This window comes from Chionomys nivalis, chromosome 18, assembly GCF_950005125.1.
Source record: "Chionomys nivalis chromosome 18, mChiNiv1.1, whole genome shotgun sequence".
Lineage (NCBI taxonomy): Eukaryota > Metazoa > Chordata > Mammalia > Rodentia > Cricetidae > Chionomys > Chionomys nivalis.
The window spans coordinates 8,781,362-8,801,934 of record NC_080103.1 but is presented as its reverse complement, the minus strand read 5'-3'; the positions used below and the strand labels follow the sequence as shown (position 1 = coordinate 8,801,934).

At 46.0% G+C, this 20,573-nt stretch overlaps 1 protein-coding gene across 2 annotated transcripts in view; it reads left to right on the top strand.

Annotated features, from left to right (window-relative positions):
* The window catches only part of Tuft1 (tuftelin 1), a 46,633-nt gene that overhangs the window by 10,288 nt on the left and 15,772 nt on the right, over nt 1-20,573 (top strand). Inside the window, exons 2-6 of one of the 2 annotated variants that reach the window (XM_057793735.1) lie at nt 9,648-9,722; nt 10,078-10,179; nt 12,843-12,929; nt 13,566-13,655; nt 15,714-15,779. In XM_057793735.1, coding sequence (XP_057649718.1) covers nt 9,648-9,722; nt 10,078-10,179; nt 12,843-12,929; nt 13,566-13,655; nt 15,714-15,779 — 420 coding nt within the window. The remainder of the gene's footprint in view (nt 1-9,647; nt 9,723-10,077; nt 10,180-12,842; nt 12,930-13,565; nt 13,656-15,713; nt 15,780-20,573) is intronic. The other variant, XM_057793736.1, reaches the window with a different exon arrangement.

Here is a 20,573-nt window from a genome sequence, read left to right as displayed (position 1 = left end):
TTCCAGGGTCTCATAGACCAGGCTAGCCTCAAACTTGTGTGTAGTCAGGATGACCTCGAACCTCTGCTCCTCCTCACTCCCCCCCCCCCCCCCCCCCCCGTGTGTGTGTTCTTTGTTTTCCTGTGTGTTTGCTTAGAACAAATGCCATGTGGCGTCTTGGTTAGAAGCCGGGACTGGAGCCGCAGGTCTTGGGGTTTGTCTCTGAGCAGTTGCATGACGAGACTCTTCACTTGTGAACCTGTTTGTAAAATTGGAACGGTGGTGCCTACTGCATGCTGTTGTTAGGCTTAAATGAGTTAGCACATGTAAAGTCCTTGGACTGGAGCCCAGTAGGGTCCCACTCATAGTAATTGCTGTGTGTAGGAGTTGACAATTACTGTGTGTTCGTGTACTTAAATGAAAAGCCATGTTTTGTGAATTAGTGTCTATTTTTTTTTTCTTTTTAATTTAAGAGCCCAAGCTCCCTTGAACACACTGTATAGCCCAGGCTGGATTTAAATTCTTGTTAGTCTCTTGTAGACCGCCTCGACGGGTCACTCTGTCTAGGGTTTGTAACCCGCCTGGCTGGTCAGTTATTCCAGGGTCACTGAGAGGCACCACCTGAAAGACATAGGCTGATAAGGGGAAGGAGGCTAGGCAGATTTGTCGAAGCCTCCGTCTATTAGAGTCATGGTTACAGCTTATATAGCCCCTGGATGAGGAGCTTGGGGGGCTGGGGCATGGGTCTTTTTTTTTTTTTTTTTTTTTTTGGTTTTTCGAGACAGGGTTTCTCTGTAGCTTTGGAGCCTGTCCTGGAACTCCCTTTGTAGACCAGGCTGGCCTCGAACTCACAGAGATCCGCCTGCCTCTGCCTCCCGAGTGCTGGGATTAAAGGCATGCGCCACCACCGCCCGGCTCTGGGGCATGGGTCTTGCCACGTGGTCCATGCCGGTCACGTAGTCCAAGAGGTTACGATCGGTCAGGTCGTCAGGTCACAATTCCTTGGTCAGGAAGTCACAAGTTGACCCACCTAGTTGTCTAGATAGTCTGGAATGTGAGGCAGGTTCCGCTAACAGATAGCTCTCTATTAACAGTTAATTTGGGTGTGAGATAGGCTTGGTCAATAAGACTATTCTCAATACAATTGGAAAGTGAAGCCCTCTGCAAAAACTCCTCACGGTGGTGCTTCCTGTAAATTTTGGGGGGACACGGCTCCTGACATATCCCCCTTCCTTTTATAAAAGCAGGCATCTATCAAGTGGAGGGCACCAGGTCAGAGTCTAACCCTGGTGTCAGATCTAAATGGGAAGGGACTGGGACAAGGAGGGACCCTCCTCTCGAATGGTGGAGCAATTTACCTCTCCTGGGAACAGAGGGGTGCCTTATAAGTAGCATTAGTTCCTTGGAGGTCCTCAAATAAAAGGTATCTAGCAAGACCTAAAGTAAGCAGGTCTTTGACCACAGGGCACCCTGTCTTAGGCCATGTGGAGGGCGATCCTCGTGCCTGGCACCATGCCATGTTGAGCCGGTTTTTACAACCTCTGTATGGTGTGCTGTTCAGGCGAGGGTCCACACTAACTCCCGTCATTGGGCCCCTGTATCTATCATTAATGAAAAGACTGTGAGGAGCTCCTCAAATAAAAGATACAATGATATAATTTTGGGCACCAATAGCTCCATCTTCCAGACAAGAAGAAAGGGCGTTTTCCAAACCCAGTATTCACCATTTAGTCCGACCTAAGGTATATCCTCCTTCCTAAATGCCTACTCCACAATAAGATTATGAGTGCTACTGCCAAACATTAGGGCAGTGTAAAGGGGATCAAAATCTAAATTTTTTAACATATGCATTAAACCTAAACATTTTACAGCTTTGAATGGCCTGGAACGCTCACCTTAAACTCACAGAGATCTGTTTGCCTCTGCTTCCTGAGTACTGGGATTCCAGCTGGTACCCAGCCTAGAAAGATGGCTCTGTAGTTAGGAGCACTTCTAGAGGACCTGGGCTTGATTCTTATCATCCACATAGCCGCTCGCCAGCCTCTGTAATTACAGTTCCAGAGGATCTGACACCCTTTTCTGGCCTGCTTGGGCACTGCATACAGATGATATACTTGCATACATGTAGGCAAAACACTCATCCATAACATTAAATAAAAAATAAAAATGATTAAAAATAAAAATGTAGGCCAGGCAGTGCTATTGCATGCCTTTTTTCTCAGCACTTGCAGTGGAGGAGGGAGGGCAGAAGCAAGAGAACCTCTGAGTTTGAGGACAGCCTGGTCTACAGAGCGAGTTCCAGGGCAGCCAGGGTCACACAGAGAAACCCTGTCTCTAAAAACCAAAACAAAAGTTAAAGACATACGCCATCGCACCCAGCCTATTAATTAATTTTATTTTATTTTAAAGACAGGGTCTCATGTGGCCCAGCTGGGCCTTGGGTTTACTGTGTAGTTGACCTTGAACTTCTAATCTTACTCTGTTCAGCCCCCCAAATGCTGGAGTTACAAGTGTACACCTTTACACCAGGTGTATATGGTGCTGGGAATTGAACCCGGGGCCTCGTGCATGGTAGGCAAGCATTCTGCCAACTGAAATATAACCCTAACTTTCAAGTTGAGCCTTGAAGGCTGAGTAGGAATTCTGCAGAGATTGAGGTGGGCAGAGTATCGTTGCAACTGTCCCAAATGCTATTCCTTTTCTGTAAAGAGATGGAAGAGTGACCCAGGGACTGCTACAGATCGTTTTGATCTATCAAATAAAGATTTCTTTGTGGCTTACTTACTTTATATCATGCATATGTGTTTTGACTGTGCATGTTTATGTATGTGTGTGTGTGTGTGTGTGTGTATGTGTATGATGGAGGTGGGTCTTGCATTTATCTGTTGCTTTCATTGGTTAATTAATAAAGAAAACTGCTTGGCCCTGATAGGACAGAAAATTAGATAGGCGGAGTAAACAGAACAGAATGCTGGGAGAAAGAAGCCAAGTCAGTGAGTCGCCATGATTCTCCCACTCCAGACAGACGCAGGTTAAGATCTCCCTGGTAAGCTACCTCGTGGGGCTACACAGAATATCAGAAATGGGTTAGATCAATATGTAAGAGCTAGCCAATAAGAGGCTGGAACTAATGGGCCAAGCAGCGTTTAAATGAATACAGTGCCTTGTAATTATTCCGGGTAAAGCTAACCAGGTGGCGGGACGCAGCCCCGCCGCTCCCATCTTCAATATATATATATATATATGTACGTATGTGTATGTATTGCACCATGTATCTGAATTACTACCATGGAGGCCAGAAGAAGGCCTTGGATCCCTGGAACTAGAGTTACGTACGAGTGGTTGTGAGCTGCCATGTGCGTGCTAAAAACCAAACCAGTGCTCTTAACCACTGAGCCTTCTCTCCAGCCCCAATATTTTCTTTTAAAAAAAAACCTGTTTGTGTGTGTGTGTGTGTGTGTGTGTTAGAGAGAGAGACAGACAGACAGAGATAGAGATGGGGGAGAGAGACAGAGACAGAGAATAAACTGTAAAGTGACAACCTACATAGGAGTTGGTTTGAATAAATTAGTTTATCCATTAAATAGAGTGTTAGTGAGCATTAAATACAGTTTTGGCTGAGGCAACAGGACTACAAGTTCAAAGACAGGATAGGCCACCATGTGAGATCCTGCCTTAAAAAAATAGATGATGGGGGGCTGGAGAGATGGCTCAGCAGTTAAGAGCACTGACTGCTCTTTCAGAGGACCTGGGTTCAATCCCCATCACCCACATGGCAGCTCACAACTGTCTGTAACTCTAAGATCTGACACCCTCACAGAGACATACACGCAGGCAAAACTCCAATGCACATAAAATAAAAATAAATATAAAAAATAGATAGGATTCCCTATCCGTATCCCTCAGTTTCAGACCCCAGTACAACTGTATTGCAGGATACGGACGTGGAAACCACCTGAGCTTTCCCTGCTCACACAGGCATCTCTGCCATCGCTGTTGCCTCGGAGTCACCCTGCCCTTTGCCCCACCCTCCCATTCCCTCCCAGCAATCTTTTTTTTTTTTATTTTTTTTATTTATTTATTTTTTTTTTTTGGTTTTTCGAGACAGGGTTTCTCTGTAGCTTTAGAGCCTTTCCTGGAACTAGCTCTGTAGACCAGGCTGGTCTCGAACTCACAGAGATCCGCCTGCCTCTGCCTCCCAAGTGCTGGGATTAAAGGCGTGCGCCACCACCGCCCGGCCCCTCCCAGCAATCTTTAATCTGGTCTTTCTTTCTTTTTCTTTTATGCATTTATTTTGTGCTGAATTTATTCCAAGGCTGTAACATTTGTAGCTTCTGTTTCTTCTAGGAATTCTTTTTCTTTTGTGCAACCTCCTCTTCTGGCTTAGAAACAGTTGTTCCTTTTCAGTGAGGGGGTCACCTCCATGTCAGGGGCTCATGTATGGATTAGTATGCTCGTGAGTTCTGGTAGTGGGTGCTTTGCTGGAGCACACCTGGTATGCTCAGTGGCTGGAGAATCCACAGCTGACCCTAAGTAGTGCACTGCTCTATGTTTGTAAGCCCCAGAGACACTCAGCATGTTTTAGCCACCGACCCTGGCCAGCTCCACTTTTGCCCTGTGCACATCTGCTGACTCTGCCATCTGCTGCCAGACCGGCACACGCTGCTCCTTTAAAATGGCGGCTTTTGGTAGGTTGTGGTCTCCGTGGCTTTCCAATATGCAAACCCTGGATGGCCTGGACAGTTACATGGATGTTCTTAAAGTGAATATAAAGCCAGGCAGTGGTGGTGCACACCTTTGATCCCAGCACTCTGGAGGCAGAGGCAGGCGGATCTCTGTGAGTTTGAGACCACCCTGGTCTACAGAGCTAGTTCCAGGACAGGCTCTAAAGCTACAGCGAAACCCTGTCTCAAAAAACAAAACAAAAAGTGAATTCAAAGATTTAAAACTCTTGAATTGCATAATTGTGTAGGGTTTTCTGGGTCAAGAAAGTAGTGAACCATTTTCATAGGTCACCTCAGGCTGCTTAGAGGGAGAGGGTGTCTTCGTTTCTTTCCTGTTCATTCAAGAATATTACATAAATGGAGTTGTATGGCATCTACCTTTTTATTGCTTTTGTTCCTACTCATACTTCTCTGGAGATTGCTAGTATAGGTATCAGTACTTGTCCCCTTTTATTGCGAAGTAATGTTCTAATATAGTGGATTTACAAATTTAGCAGTTCACAGGGCTAGAGACAGCTCAGCAGTTAGAACACTGGCTGCTCTTCCAGAGGACCTGGTTTGATTCCCAGCACCCACATGGTGGCTCTCAATCACCTGTAAGTCCTGTTCACGGAGACCCACCAGCCTCTTCTGGTCTCCATAGTCACTGGGCATGCACATGGTGCACAGATGTAGGACAGGTAGGACACCCATACCCATAACTTAAATTTTTTTTTTTTTTTTTTTTTTTTTTTTGGTTTTTCGAGACAGGGTTTCTCTGTAGCTTTGGAGCCTGTCCTGGAACTAGCTCTTGTAGACCAGGCTGGCCTTGAACTCACAGAGATCCGCCTGCCTCTGCCTCCCGAGTGCTGGGATTAAAGGCGTGCGCCACCACCACCCGGCTAAATTTTTTTTTAATAAGCAAAACCCCACCAAATGTAACAATTTGCCTGTTGAAGGGAGGCTTTGGGGAGTGGGTGATGCTGGAGATTGGATGCAAGGCCTTGACCATGCCAGACAAGATCTTCCATAACTCTTAAGGATTTTTTCCTTGTTATATTGAGACACAGTCTTATTGTAGCCCAGGCTGGCCTTGAACTTGAGATTTTGTATGAGTCTGTGCACATATAATTCCACAGCGTATGCAAATACAGAGATCAGCTTGCTAGAGGGGTTTCTTTGTCTCTACCACGTGAGTGCTGGGGACTGAACTCAGGCCTTCAGGCTTGACAGCAAGCACCCTCACCCTTGAGCCACCTTACTGGCCCTGTTCCCATTTTAGTATATGTACTATCAAAATGAGTGCTACTTCAGTAATTCTGGTGGGTATGTGGTGGTGCTCAGTGTGATCTTAATTTACATGTGCTTACAATTATTTATATGTACTTATTTACCATCTGTATCCCTTCATTAGTAAAATGCCTCTTCGTGTTCTTGTCCAGCCTATAACAAAATATTAGGGAGTAGATTATATTTGTGAAAGATACTGGTGTTTGTCAAGTCGTCTGGTGTTGTGTGTTTGTATCTCCCTCCATGCACGCATGCACATCGATTTCTGTCTTTGTCTGTACGAGGTTACACTAGCTTCATCGACTGAACAATGCTGTGGGAGCTCCTTCCACTCCTTCAGCCAATAGCCTTTAAGATTCCAGTCAGAGAGCAAGCGCATGCTTTACAGCTGCATTTATAGTACAAGAGGCCACACCCATGTGAACTGATATCTTAAAGGCTATTGGCTGAAGGAGCAGAAGGAGCTCCCACAGCAGAACAGTCTTCCATTCTCTGGGTGAGATTGCATAGAACTGGCACTGCTTCTCCAATCCATGAGCTGATTCAGTGGAGACGTCCAGGCCTGGAGAGTTCAGACTATAAACCTGATTTCCGTATGAGCTACAGTCTCTATTCATTTGGGAGTGAGTGATTTGTAGGGATAGATATTCTTTTTCTCTATTTTAGGAATTGGTCTATTTATTATAAATGATCAAATTTATATTTAGAGTTGTTCATAGTATTAGTTTTTTCTTTTGATAGTTATGGGATTTTAGGGATATCTGTTTCATTATCTTTTGGTAGGGGGTCGTTTGAAACAAGATTTTACTGTGTAGCCCAGGGTGGAGCTTGTGATCCTCTTGCCTCTACTTCTCGGGTGCTAGGATTACAGGTGTCCGCAACCCTACCATGTCTTATGAAGTGTTGAAAACTGACTTGGGACTTCATCCATCCTAATCAGTATCCTACCAAGGTGGCTTCTTCTCCAGCACATAAGTACCGTAGTGTTGCTGTTCTCGTTGTTTTGGACTTCTTTAAAACAAGGCTTCTCTGTGTCTCTCTGGCTATCATAGAACTCACTTCGAAGACCAGGCTGGCCTCAAATTCAGAGATCTTCTTGCCTCTGCCTCCCGAGTGCTGGGACCAAAGGCATATGCCACCATTGCCTGGCTTAATCTAGACAGTTTCTCATTGAGCCTCCTTTCCCAGGTGATTCTGGATTGTGTCAAGCTGATTAGACCCTAATTAGAGCCATCACAGTTTACAATCCACTCTCCTCCTTACTAACTGCTAAGATTAACATGTTGTCTTAATTTTCTCGACTAAGATTGGTGGTGCATGCCTCTAATCCTAGTACAAAGACAGGCAGATCTCTGAGGTCAAGGCCAGCTTGGTCTACATAACAAATTCTAGGTGACATAATGAGAACTAGTCTCAAAAAGGTGTGTGCCACCACACCTGACATACCCTTTTTTAAAGAACAGATAAAATTGTATTATTTGAAGTATGTGTTTAGTGTGGAACAATGCTAAGCAGCGTATACACGGCCTCACACAGTTATCATTTTTGTGGTGAGAGGGCAGGGAGGCAGGAGAGATGCTCAGAGTCTAAGAGCACTGACTGCTCTTGCAGAGGACCTGGCTTTGGTTCCCACCACCCACATGGAGACTCAACTGTCTGTAACTCCAGTTCCGATGATTTGGTGCCCTCTTCTGGCCCTCAAGGGGATTGCACACAAATGCTGCACTTTCATATCTGCAAGAAAAGCACTTATTCACATAAAATAAAAACAAAGAAATCCTTTCTAAGCAAACAAACTTCTGGGGCTGGGGTAAAGTACAATCTTGAGGGCCTGAGTTTGTCTCTTGGTGGTAGCACGTGCCTGTAATCTCAGTACGCGACGGCAGAGACAGGAGGGTGTGGGAGCTTTGCTGGCTTTCCAACCTAGCCAAATTGGTGAGCTCAGGTTCAGTGAGTAACTTTGTCTCAAGAAATAAGGTAGATTTAGGCAGACCCCTGTGAGTTCAAGGACAGCCTGCTCTAAATAGTGAGTTTCAAGACAGCCAGGGCTGTGTAGTGAGACTGAGGGGGCGGGGAAAATACCTGATGTTAACCCTGGACTTCGACCTGCACACACACAACACTATGATCTACACTCTTTTTTATTTTATTTTTAAAGATTTATTCATTTATTATTATACAGCGTTCTGTCTGCATGTGCATCTGCAGACCAGAAGATGGTTGTGAGCCACCATGTGGTCGCTGGGAATTGAACTCAGGACCTCTGGAAGAGCAGCCAGTGCTCTTAACCGCTGAGCCATCTTTCCAGCCCCTATAATCTACACTCTTAATGTTTCTTTCCATTTATCATGGTCACCAGGCTTGGTGGCAAAAGGCCTTTTTACCTGCAGAGCCACCTTGATGTGTCTGCTTCTTTGTTATTTTTCATATCGTTTTAATATAATTTATTTATTTTGAGACAGGGTCTTACCCTCTAACTCTGTGGCCTGGAGCATGCTATGTAGACCAGTCTGGCCTCAAACGCAGATCTAGCTGTTTGTGCCTCCTGGCACCAGCTCAAGGTCACTTTCCTCCTTGGGATGCCCAGCACCCCCATTTTCTCTTGGGCTCTGGGGTGTAGCTGGGTGGAGTCTAACATGGGCAAGTAGCCTGGGTTCCATCCCAGCACTGCAAGAAAATCAGAAAGGAAGAGAACAGAGTTTCCATCTCTATTCTCCACCCTCCTGCTGTCTCCCTCTGACTGTCAGCCCCTTGTCTTTCCCCATTTGAACTGAGGCCCAGAGTGGCTAAGTCCCCGTGCATCCTAAATTTCTAGCCGCCTGCTTTTCTCTCACTTATGTTTTCCTCTCTGAGGTTTTTAGTTGTCCTCACAGGTGTTTAATCTACCCTGAGTTAGCAAAGTCGCCTTCGTCCTTTGAAATTACTCTGATCTCAGAGTAAATGCCTGCTATCTTGCCTTCTGTAATTTGGATCATTTCCATATGGCTAATAGAGGCTTGGTTGTATTCAGGTTTTTGTTTCTTTGTTTGCCATTTGCTTGTTTTGTTTTTTGGAAATGTCTCACTTGTGTACTCTAGGCTAGCCTCGAATTGACGATCTTCCTGCCTCCGCCTGTTAAGTGCTGAAATTGTGTGTGAGTGAGTGAGTGTATGTGTGTGCGTGTGTGGGTCTTTATGTATGTTTGTATGTATGTACATGTGTGTGTGTGTCCACTCCCAAATTGGGATTCAGGGTCTGACTTATTGTTTGGTTTCAGAAGGATATCCTAGGCTTCAAAAAGTTCCTGGCTGTTTATCAAGGGTTGAAATTCTGGGTTCAAGAGCAGAGTGCATTGGTGTACACCTGTAATCTCAGCACAGGGGAATTGGGGGCAGGAAAATCAGCAGTTCAAGGCTCTCCTGGACAGGATGAGACCCAGTCTCTGAACAAACAAACAAGCAAGAATTTTGGCGTGGAGATGATAGTCTGAGGATAATTTCTCTGTCCTCTGGGGAAGGAGAATCAATACCTGTGCTCCTGTGATCTGTGGAACCATGTGCCTCTAGTCTTTCTCGGTCAGAGACATGCCAGTACCCAGGGAGACCTGATACTGGACGAGCTGAGAGCGTTTCTCTGGACTTGTCTTTGTCAAGGCCTCTCCAGCTAAGGGGTCTCTGTTGCTGTTGTCATTACTAGGGCAGTGTGGACGTTCTCAGGCTGACCCTCCAGGGTGAACTGACAGGAGACGAACTTGAGCACATAGCCCAGAAGGTATCACGGTGTCTGTTGGGGCGAGGCCTCCTCTCAGCCAGTTCTCATTGCTCCTGACCCTTCCTTCACCCTGGTGTTGCCTGGAGCCACATCTGTTGCTGCAAGCCTGCGAGCATCTCCTGCAGACACACCCAGCTAACTCAGCCTTGTGCTTTGGGAAATGGGAGGCCCCTCTAAAATAAAAGCTAACCCAAGTTTTCTACTAACATCCCCTGCCCTGTGTCCTTGTTGCTGTATGGCTGCTCTTGGGGGGCAAAGAAATCAGACTGAAGCTTCCTGTAGGTCTCTGTGTGGGTTGAGGGCAGAAGGTCCTGGTTGCTGTGTGGTTTCTGAGTCACTTCTGTCTCTCTGGCAGGCGGGCAGGAAGACTTACGCCATGGTGTCTGATCGCTCCTCTGGGCATGCTCTGGCTTCAGAACTGGTGGAGTCCCATGATGGGCACGAAGAGATCATTAAGGTGAGCTTTGTTCACGTCCCCTTTTTCTTTCTGCTCCCCTCATCCTGCAGGTATGTGATTGACAGCTCATACACCGACTGGAGAGATCAGGGAGATGCTAGCTAGCTCCTGGTCGTCTCCTGCAGTGGTTCTAACACCAGAGTGCATCCTTGCAGTGGCTTTGGCCGAGCCTGGCCCCAGGCATGGGCATGAACAATTTTCTTTCTTTTTTAAAAATATCTTTATTAGAGGCTGGGGAGTTGACTCAGTGGTTAAAAGCACTTGCTGTGCTTGTATAGAACCCTGAGTTGGGTTCCCAGCACCCATGTCAGGTGACTCAAAACTGCCTGTTACTCCTCACCAGGGAATCTGATGCCCTCTTCTGGCCTCCCCAGCCAACTGCACCCATGTACACAGTCTCCAGACTTACATTGTTCTATTATTAATAAAAACTCGGGAGTTAAATATTGGAATAAAAACCTGATTGTAGAGAAGTGACCAGTGGCCTCCTCTTTCTCTACTTCTCTGATCCAACAGGGCCTGTGAATCTTTTAAGCCACTCCCTCCTACTTCCTATGTCTCCCTATATGGGTCCTGGGTTCTCCAATGGCTAATTCTGGTCAGCTGGTGGCTAACTTTGCACTCTGGTTCAAAGTAAACTTTATGGGCAGTCGCAGAGTTTCAGTGCAAACAAATTTCTCATAGCAGTCTCCTATACAGATATACATAATACACATAATTAAAAATTTAAAAATGTGTGGCTAGGGAACTGGCTTGGAGGTTAAAAGCATAGGGTGTTCTTCCCAAGGACCCGGGTTTGAGTCCTAGAACCTACATGGTAGCTTACAATTGTTTGTAACTTCCATGTCAAGGAATCTAATACCTTGCAGGGTACCAGACACATGTGGTGTACAGACAGACATGTTTGCTGGCAAAACTCCAGTGCACATATAAATAAATAAATAGTTTTTAAATTAAAAATGCATTTAAAAAATTAAAAATAACTTTAGAACATAATATAGAGTTGAGCCCGTGCTCTTCACCTCTGAACCATCTCTTCAGCACCCCTATTTTTATTTTTAAGATAGGATTTCACTGGTGGTGCACGCCTTTAATCCCAGCACTCGGGAGGCAGAAGCAGGCGGATCTCTGGGAGTTCGAGACCAGCCTGGTCTACAGAGCTAGTTCCTGGACGGGCACCAAAGCTACAGAGAAACCCTGTCTCGAAAAACCAAAAAAAAAAAAAAAAAAAAGATAGGATTTCACTTTGTAGTTTGGACTAGCCTGGAACTCCTGCCTCAACCTCCCAGGTGCTAGAATTACAAGTGTGTGCTGCCACAGCCAGCTGCAAATGGAATTTTGTTTATTACTATATTTATTTATTTGTGTGTACGTGTTGGGGGAGAGGTATGTGTGTATGTGTGTGCTGCATGCGTGTGCAAAGGCCAAAAGAGGCCTTGGGGTGTCTTCTGTCACAGTTGGCCTTTTCCCTGAGGCCTGTCCTTTCTCAGCTACACTGGAAGCTCCCGAGCCCTGGAGACCTTTCCATCTCTGCCCACAGCACTTATGGGGAAGCCAGTGTGTTACCTGGGGCTGGAATCCCAATCTTGTCCTCACGGTTTCAGAGAAGGGCTCCTAACAATTGAGCCACCACTCTCCAGCCCCTGCCAAGGTTTCATCTTTGGATTGCTGACTGCTAGGATGTAGGAAGACAACCTGTTTGTACATTGAGGTGGTGTCCTTCAGCTCTAGCGGCGGCGTTCCCTGGGGATTGTAGACGGCTCTCTACGCTAGGTTATGTCATCTGCAAATAGGCATTGCTTCACTTCTCCCCTTCCAAACGGATGCCTTTAATTACTTTATTTATTTTCCTTACCCAGAGTAATTGCACGTCTCTTGAAGAAGACGAAGCTACCTCATAGTCTAGCAGGATAACCGTTGTAAACATCTTACTGTATACCCTCCTTGATATGTGCATGTACTTTTTAAAAAAAGAGAATGTTAGTAAGCGCTGTTCCATCATCTCCTCCGCCCACACTGAATGACACATTGTAACGCCTTCTGTGTCTAGACCTATCAGCATTTTAATGGCAGCATAATATTCCACTGAACGCTATGACTTACTGAATTCATTATCCATTGTTGCACATTTTGTCTGCTTTTCTTTTGTATCCATGTCTAATACTTGTTTGAGCATAGATGCCACTGAGTGTATGTATGCTAGCAGTCAAAGCTGTTTCACCACTGAAAAAGGCTATGCCAAGCAGAGCCTTCAGTCCTTCCCCAGACCTCTTTTCGTGGGGACTGCGTGACTGGCTCAGCGTGCATCCTTCCGGCCACTTTTCCATCAAGTCACATGGTGTGGTTGAGTGTGTGCTGGTATAGTTGTGTGTCGTTTAGCTGACTTGGTTGTTAGGATAAATTCCTAGAAGCAGATTAAATAGGTCCAAGAGCACTACATTTTGGGGCTGGGCTGTAGCTGAGTTGGTAGTGCTTGTCTAGCGTGTATGAAGACCTGAGTCTGGTCCCCAGCTCTGCCTACATGGAGTAATGGGAATCCATTTTCAACTCTTCTGAGCTGAGTCACCATTTGTCACCGGGTAAGCTGGTGCTCACAGTATGCTCCTTCCTCCTGGGAGTGCGGCTGCATGTTTCTTAGCTAAACAGTGCCTTCCTCGTTGCAGGTGTACCTGAAAGGGAGGCCTGGAGACAAGATGATCCACGAGAAGAACATTGACCAGCTGAAGAGTGAGGTCCAGTACATCCAGGAGGTGTGAACCCTGTTCCTGGGAGGGCGGGAGGACTTAGAGTCCCTGAGCCTTAAATCTGGGGGGCTCCCTTTTATTTCTACTCCTTGTGTGTCACCGCAGTGCCCATGGCCTCCTCTATGTCTATATATTATGTCTATATATTATTTATTCATTTCTACTTGTTATTTGTTTTCTGAGACAGGATCTCTGTGGAGCCCTGGCTGTCCTGGAACTTTTTATGCAGGCCTCTGTTTCCCGAGTGCTATCAAATAGCATTCTTGACCTTTGGATCTAATCCATTAATCAACAAATAATCAAGTATCCCTCACCAGGCCAACTGTATGGCTGTTTGGCTGTGTGGTCCGCCACCTTCCCCAGTGTTTCCCAGCCCCTGCCTGGCTGGTCTCCTCCTTAGCACTTGCCACTGGATTCCACATCTTATTTGTCTCTTCAGCCAGCATGCCAGTGCGCCAGGGGAGGGGATTATCTTGTTGTTGGCACAGGAGAGACTGGGTTGTCACCTTACCCGAGCACAATTCCTGTCTGCAGCCACTGTGTAGCACAATGCCAGACTGAAGTAGTATGGGTCGGGGATGTGACCCAAAGGTTTGCTTTCCCTGCCCTGAGCCTCAAGTGTCTTGGCCTTCTTTTCCCCAGGCCAGGAACTGCCTGCAGAAGCTCCGGGAGGATATAAGTAGCAAGCTTGACAGGAGTCCAGGAGACTCTCTACAGCGGAAGGAGATCCAGGTACTTGGGAATGGTGCTGACTCTCTCGGGCATGGCCAGGAAGGGAGAGTGCAGAGGGGCTCCGGCTTCCTGAGAACTCACAGAAGTAGGGCTCCAGCATGTAGCTTTGGACAATCACCTAGGTATCCAAACTTCTTGTAAGTTGCTCTTGCCGAATTTGGGTGAGCCTAAGTAGAAATGGAAGTCTTTTTTTTTTTTAATATAAAGATTTATTATTTCTGTATTTTTTTTACTTTATTTTTTATTTTGAGACAAGATTTTTCTATGCAGCCCTAGCTGTCTTGGAACTCACTATGTAGACCAAGATGTCCTGGAACTCACAGAGATCCACTAGCCTCTGGCTCCCAAGTGCTAGGATTAAAGGTGTGTACTACCACACCCAACTAACATTTATTATTTTTATTTTATGTGTATGAGTCTTTGTCTGTCTGTGTGTATATGTACCATGTCTGCACCCAGTGTTCCAGAAGGCCAAGAGTGTCAGGTCCCTGGGACTGAAGTCACAGGTGGTTATGAGCTGTCATGGGGGTGCTGGGACTTGTGGGTTTCTCCAGTCCCAAAGTGGAAGTCTTGATCCAGTCTGCTATTTGTGTATGCAGTTATCTCAACGCTGGGCTAGGAAACTCCATCCTGTCCCTGTGTCCTTAGCCTGACCAAGATGTAGGAAGCAGAGACATCAGCAATCTAGGAGCAAACACTGTGTAAATCTTCTCTGGGAGAGTAGTGTGGGATTCTACTATCCAGCTTTCTCAAAGCTCCAGAACAGGAGTGGTCTCAGAAGCAGAGCAAGCTCCTCTTGACATCTCACTCTGGCTCCTGAGACCTGAGTTTGGGTCAGATGATCTTTCTCCAGCAGCCCCTTCCCTGTTCTGAGCTGCTGGTGCCAAAAGGGCTCCTCCCTGTCTCCACTGGTTTCCTGGGCTGGATGTTTCCAGGTTTTCTTCTTCTTCTTCTTTTTTTTTTTTTTTTTTTTTTTTTTTGCTGAAGGCAGCACCATCGAGGCCTGATGTAACACCTGGCTGGTGGGAGGCACCTTGTCGAGTGCCACCAGAATTTTTGTGCATAGTCAGAGCTAGACCCCAATCCCAGGCCCCTTGTTGAGATCATGTGATGAACGATAGCAAAAGCTTTTCCTCTCTTGGTTAGTCTTTGTCAAAACTTGTCAGAATCTCCATGGAAAGGAAACCTCAGTGTGCCTGGCAAGCAGTGGCTTGTATTCCTGGGAGGGATGCACCTCAGACCTTTTCCAGTCCCTGCAGGCTTTAGCCTGAGGTCTGTCTCACCCACCCTACAGGTTACCTTTCAAGGCCATCTTGCAGCCCACCCTCTACTTTCTGTTTGCCTTGGAGCACTAGGAATCTTCCCTTCCCAGGCTCCCTCCTTCTCTTCTTTTTCCTATTTCTTTCCCTTCTCCCTTTCCCTTCTCTTCCATAAAAGATAAAAAGTATGTTTTTACATTTATTTTGCATGTGAACCTGCACACATGTTGAGTGTGTGTATGTGTGTGTATGCATGCACTCATGCCATGACACACATGTGGATGTCAGGACAAATTTCTGGAGTCAGTTCTCTCCTGCCAGGTGTTTGGGGACTGAACTTGGGTGGTTTGGTGGCAAGTGACCCTGAGCCTCCTCACTGCTCTGTAGACTGTGGGCCTCCTCACTGCTCTGTAGACTGTGAGCCTCCTCACTGCTCTGTAGACCCTGAGCCTCCTTACTGCTCTGTAGACTGTAGGCCTCCTCACTGCTCTGTAGACTGTGAGCCTCCTCACTGCTCTGTAGACTGTGAGCCTCCTCACTGCTGTGTAGACTGTGAGCCTCCTCACTGCTGTGTAGACTGTGAGCCTCCTCACTGCTGTGTAGACTGTGGGCCTCCTCACTGCTCTGTAGACCCTGAGCCTCCTCACTGCTCTGTAGACTCTGGGCCTCCTCACTGCTCTGTAGACTGTGAGCCTCCTCACTGCTCTGTAGGGTTTGACGTCTTAGAAATGTAATGCAGCAGAATTGTTTGCCAGGTTGCTCAGTTGTTTTTAATTTGGATTTTTTCTTCTCTACACAGATGGTACTAGAAAAGCCAAATGGCTTCAGTCAGGGTTCCACGTCTCTCTACAGCAGCCCACCTGAGGTAAGTCGCAGGGGAGACCATGGTGAACTGAGTTTAACCAGCAGGCAGCATCCCCTGCCCCCGGCCATTCCACCTCATACCTCATTTGGTACAAAAATCTAACAACAGAGACAGAAAAAGTAGAAGTTCTGCAAGCTCACTGCTTAGGAGTAGCCACTGCCGGCAGACTGGAGAGGGCGGGTCCTCCAAGAGGATGACTTTGCTTGGCTGCCCCTTGGATGAGACTTACGAGCTTTAAAGGAGGTGATGCCTGGGTCCCATCCCTGGAGATGTAGAGCAATTGTTTTTAAATGTTCATAAGTGTTTTGCAAGCATGTGTGTATGTATACCACATGTGTGCCCGGTGCCCTGGAGAGCAGAGGAGGTTGTTGGATCCCCCTGGACTTAGTGTTACAGTTTTGAGCCATCATGTGGGTGCTGGGAACTGAGCTTGGATCCTCTGGTAGAGCAGGAGGATCTCTTAACTGCTGAGCCATCTCCGTAGTGCCAGCATCATGTTTTTTTAAAGATTGTATTTATTCATTATGTATACAGTGTTCTGGCTGCATGTATGCCTACACACCAGAAGAGGACACCAGATCTCATCCTAGATGGTTGAGCCACCATGTGGTTGCTGGGAATTGAATTTATGACCTCTTGAAGAGCAGCCAGTGCTCATAACCTCTGAGCTGGAATAGCTCTCCAGCTCCCAGCATCGTGTTTTTTAAAAACTCTTTTTAAGTGAGTCTAATATTTATCTAAAGTTGAGTACCATTCTTTTCTTTCTTTTTCTTTTTTCTTTTCCTGAGACAGGATTTCTGTGTAGCTTTGGAGCCTGTCCTAGAACTAACTCTTGTAGACCAGGCTGGTCTCGAACTCACAGAGATCTGCCTGCCTCTGCCTCCCGAGTGCTGGGATTAAATGCGTGCATGCGCCACTACCTCTTGGCATAAGTACCATTATTTTCTGTGCACGGATACTCATTTAAATACATGAACAGATGTACATGCATAAGTAAACATGTACCTATATTTCTCAAATCCAGGATCATGTTAAACATTACTTCTGTTCACTTCTCCTCTTGTATGCTGTGTAAGCGCTCTTACTCCTGAGGCACTTTCCCAGCCTCCTGGCTTTGTATTTAAGTCTTTTGTTTTGTTTTTATTTTTGTTTTTTGTTTTTGAGACAGTGTTTCTCTATGTAGTGACCCTGGAACTCATGCTGTAGACAAGGCTGTCCTGTAACTCACAGAGATCTTCCTGCCTCTGCCACCTGAGTGCTGGAATTAAAGGTGTGCACCACACCACCTGGTTTTATTTAAGTCTTCCCATGTTATTTCATAGAGCTTCAGTCTCTTCAGCTGCTGTGCTTTTTAAAAAATGCGACTTCTACCTTGTATCTTAGTTATGGTTTCTCTTGCTATGAAGAGGCACCATGACCACAGCAACTCTTGTAAGGAAAACATTTAATTGAGGTGGCGTCTTATAATTTCCGAGGTTCAATCCATGATCAACATGGCCTGCAGGCAGACATGGTGCTGGCTACATCTTGATCAGAAGGCAACAGGAAGTGGACTGAGGCACTGGGCATGTCTTGGGCATATATGAGCCCTCAAAGCCTTCCCCTCAGTGACACACTTCCTCCGGGAAGGCCACACCCACTCTCTCAAAGCCACACCTCCTAGTAGTGCCACTCCCTATGAGCTTATGGGGCCAGTTACATTCAAACCACCACAATAAGATATGCTAACTATAGAAAATCTGGGAATTCAGAAACAGAAAAGTAAAAGGAGAAACTTTTTGGAGTTTTAATCTCTGCATTAGTGGCAGCAGTAGCCTGTGAGCATCCTGAGGGCTTCACCTCATCTTAGGGACTGCCACAAGGAGGAAAGCCAGATTCTTGACCGCACTAACTCTAGGGCAGGTCAGAGTGAAGCAAAGTTGGCAGTTTATTAATAAAGGTAAGGGATAGTACATGTTTCAGATTCCGTGTGGGCCACGAAAGAGGGGGAGCTTAGGAAAACGGCAGCACACGGGCTTCACTAGAGGGGCGTCAACTTAGGTGTCTTTACAGTGGCGGTTTGTGATCGACTGGCTTTCTAGATTACACTGCTCGAAGGGCATAATTTACAGCATGGTTTGAAGACTAAGCAAAACTTAAGTTTTAAGTTTAAAAATTAAGTAAAAATATATGAGCTGATTTATTTCTAGTCTGAAAGAATTTCTTTTAATGAAATTGTCAGATGGTTTAAAACATAGTTTTTTTTAACATTTATTTATTGTGTGTGTGCACTCGAGTGTGTGTGTGCACGAACATGTGAATGCCCCCACATGTGCGTGAAGGTCAGAAGACAGCTGGGAGGAGATGGTTCTCTCCTGTGAGGAGATTTATGAGGGATATTGTGTGGGTGTTTGGGATGACAGAGGAGCGATAATATGGTCATGTTTACAAACATTTTGTCCCAAAGTGAGCTCAGTTCATTTGTTATTGTTAGCATCCTTGTTTAACCCCTCTTAGGAAAGCCGGTGTGTCTAACCACTCTTGGCTTCATCAGTCTTTACAGTTTTGTCTCCCCGCCAGATTCCAGAAATACGGGGTTTCTTTCTCTTCCCATGACCCCTCACTTTTCCTGTCTCTCTGTCCAGTCTCATCTCCAAAGGGGAAAAGTTATACTTTAGTGAAATGTTCTCTGCCTTTTCATTCATGCAAATACTTGGTTACAGTTTTGAGATTGCATCGCACTCTGCATTTCTTTGTTTGCTTCTGTTTCTGTGGTGGTGGCTTTTCTTTATTTGTCTTGTTTTTAGGGGCTTCTGTCTGTTTGATATTGAGGCTTGAACCTGGGTCTCTTCAACAATCACGGCCTCTACCACTAAAGTGCACACCTAGCCCCAAGAACAGTTTTTGGGGGTTGGGCTCTTTGGCCTTCGCATATAGAATTGAATCACATTCATCCATTACTCACCGCATATGAGGCCCATTAAGGCCTCTCGCTGATTGTACTGTTTTTTCTTCTTTCCCACTAACTAGAAAATACTATATGACTTTAAATAAAATTACTGTAAAGCAATTTCAGTTTACATGATGGACTTATGTCTTTTAAATCATTTTTCTCAAAATTCATTTTTAGGGTCTGTTTGTATTACTATATGAAAGAAAATCTGATGTGTGAGCCATGCATGACACATGATGGCACATGATGATGGCACATGATGGCACATGATGATGGCACATGATAGCACATGCCTGTAATTTCAGGACATGGGAGACCGAGGCAGGAGGAACAATGTCAGCTTGAAGCCTAGTTTGTTATTTGTTCCTCTCATGAGTAGTTTTATAACCATCTTTTATTGTTGTTTTATATTGTATTACATGATAAAATCTCTCTTTCTCCCTTCTTCCCCCTCTTTCTCTCTCTAGTGCTTAACCTCTTACACATGTTAAGCAAGCAGCCTGCTACAGAGTTGAGCCTCTGACATATTTTAATTAATGTAAAAAATCTCCATGTCATTGAAAAGGTCTTCTGAGAAGATTGTTGAAGTAAATGTGTCAGGGTTGTATCCCAGGAGCCTGTTGCAGTATTTCCTCTTGACCTAGGTGCTTGAGTGAGGCTAGCGAGGACTTGACAAAGTAACTTAATGAATGTCCAGACTGTTCCTTCCCCATGGGTCACTGTATTTGACAAATAAGTTACTGGTAATAATTATAGTAACACCTAGCAATAGCTGCCTATATTCTTCTTAGAAGCTCCAACCCCCTCCAGGTACTGCCTTGCCAGCTCTGGAGACAGCCTGTGACGCAGGGTGTGGTGAGGAGTCTTCCCCACTCTCACACTTAGAAATGGAGGCCTGCAGGAGCCAGGAAGAATGAAAAGGCAGGGGATGCCTCCCTGCACCCGGCTGAGAGTTCTGTGCTAGGATGAAGGTCTTGCTGCTTCCTAGTGTGCAAGCCTGGGAGAGTCTGTCAGACTCAGAAGTTATGTAGCAGAAGTGAGCGAGACCCTGCACGCCTGCTCAGCCTCACCAGCAGCCCACGGCTGGGTGTGTCTGGGAGGGACAGCTAGCAGTCACCTCAGTGAGACGCCCTTCCTTCATCACATCAGATCCACGCGCTTCGCTCTTTTCTCTAAACCTGCCTATGCAGCAATAAGCCCTTTCCATGCTGATTCTGTGTGAGTCATGGCAACGGCTAAAGATGTGCCCTCGGGCTTTGGGGCTGCCCTCGGTGTGATGGGAGCCAAATATCCACCGTCCTTGGGAGCAAGGTCATTGTTCTCAGAGAGCCTTACTCTGAACCCAGGACTGGTTCATACCTTTAATCCTAGTGAAGGAAGGCTGAGGCCAGATTGCCACGAATTTGTGGTCAGACTGGGCTGTATATGGTGAGTTCCAGATCAACCTGGACTGCAGAATGAGACCTTAAGTCAGAACAGCAGCAAAGCAGTCTAATCGGGAGGAAGGCACGTCCATAAAGACAGCACCCCTCCCCCACCCCTGAGAAGTCATTCCCGAGCCAGTGAGATGATCAGTTAACATTGCCCTGAAGTCTCTGAGACCCACAGCAAGGAAGGAGGGAACCACCTCCAACAAGTGATCTTCCAACCTCCGTATGTGTTCAGTGGTCCACACACACACCGCCACCCCAACATACAAGATACATTTAAAAAAAAAAGTAAGCGTTTGAAAAGAAGCCATTCCCTTGATGTGTTTAAAAAATGACTTTATCCTAAATCCTTGAGTGATTTGAGCCTGGCCAAGTCCCTTAGGGGTTAAGGGAGAATGTTTTTGTGGACCCTGTGTGATGCTCATTCTTTTG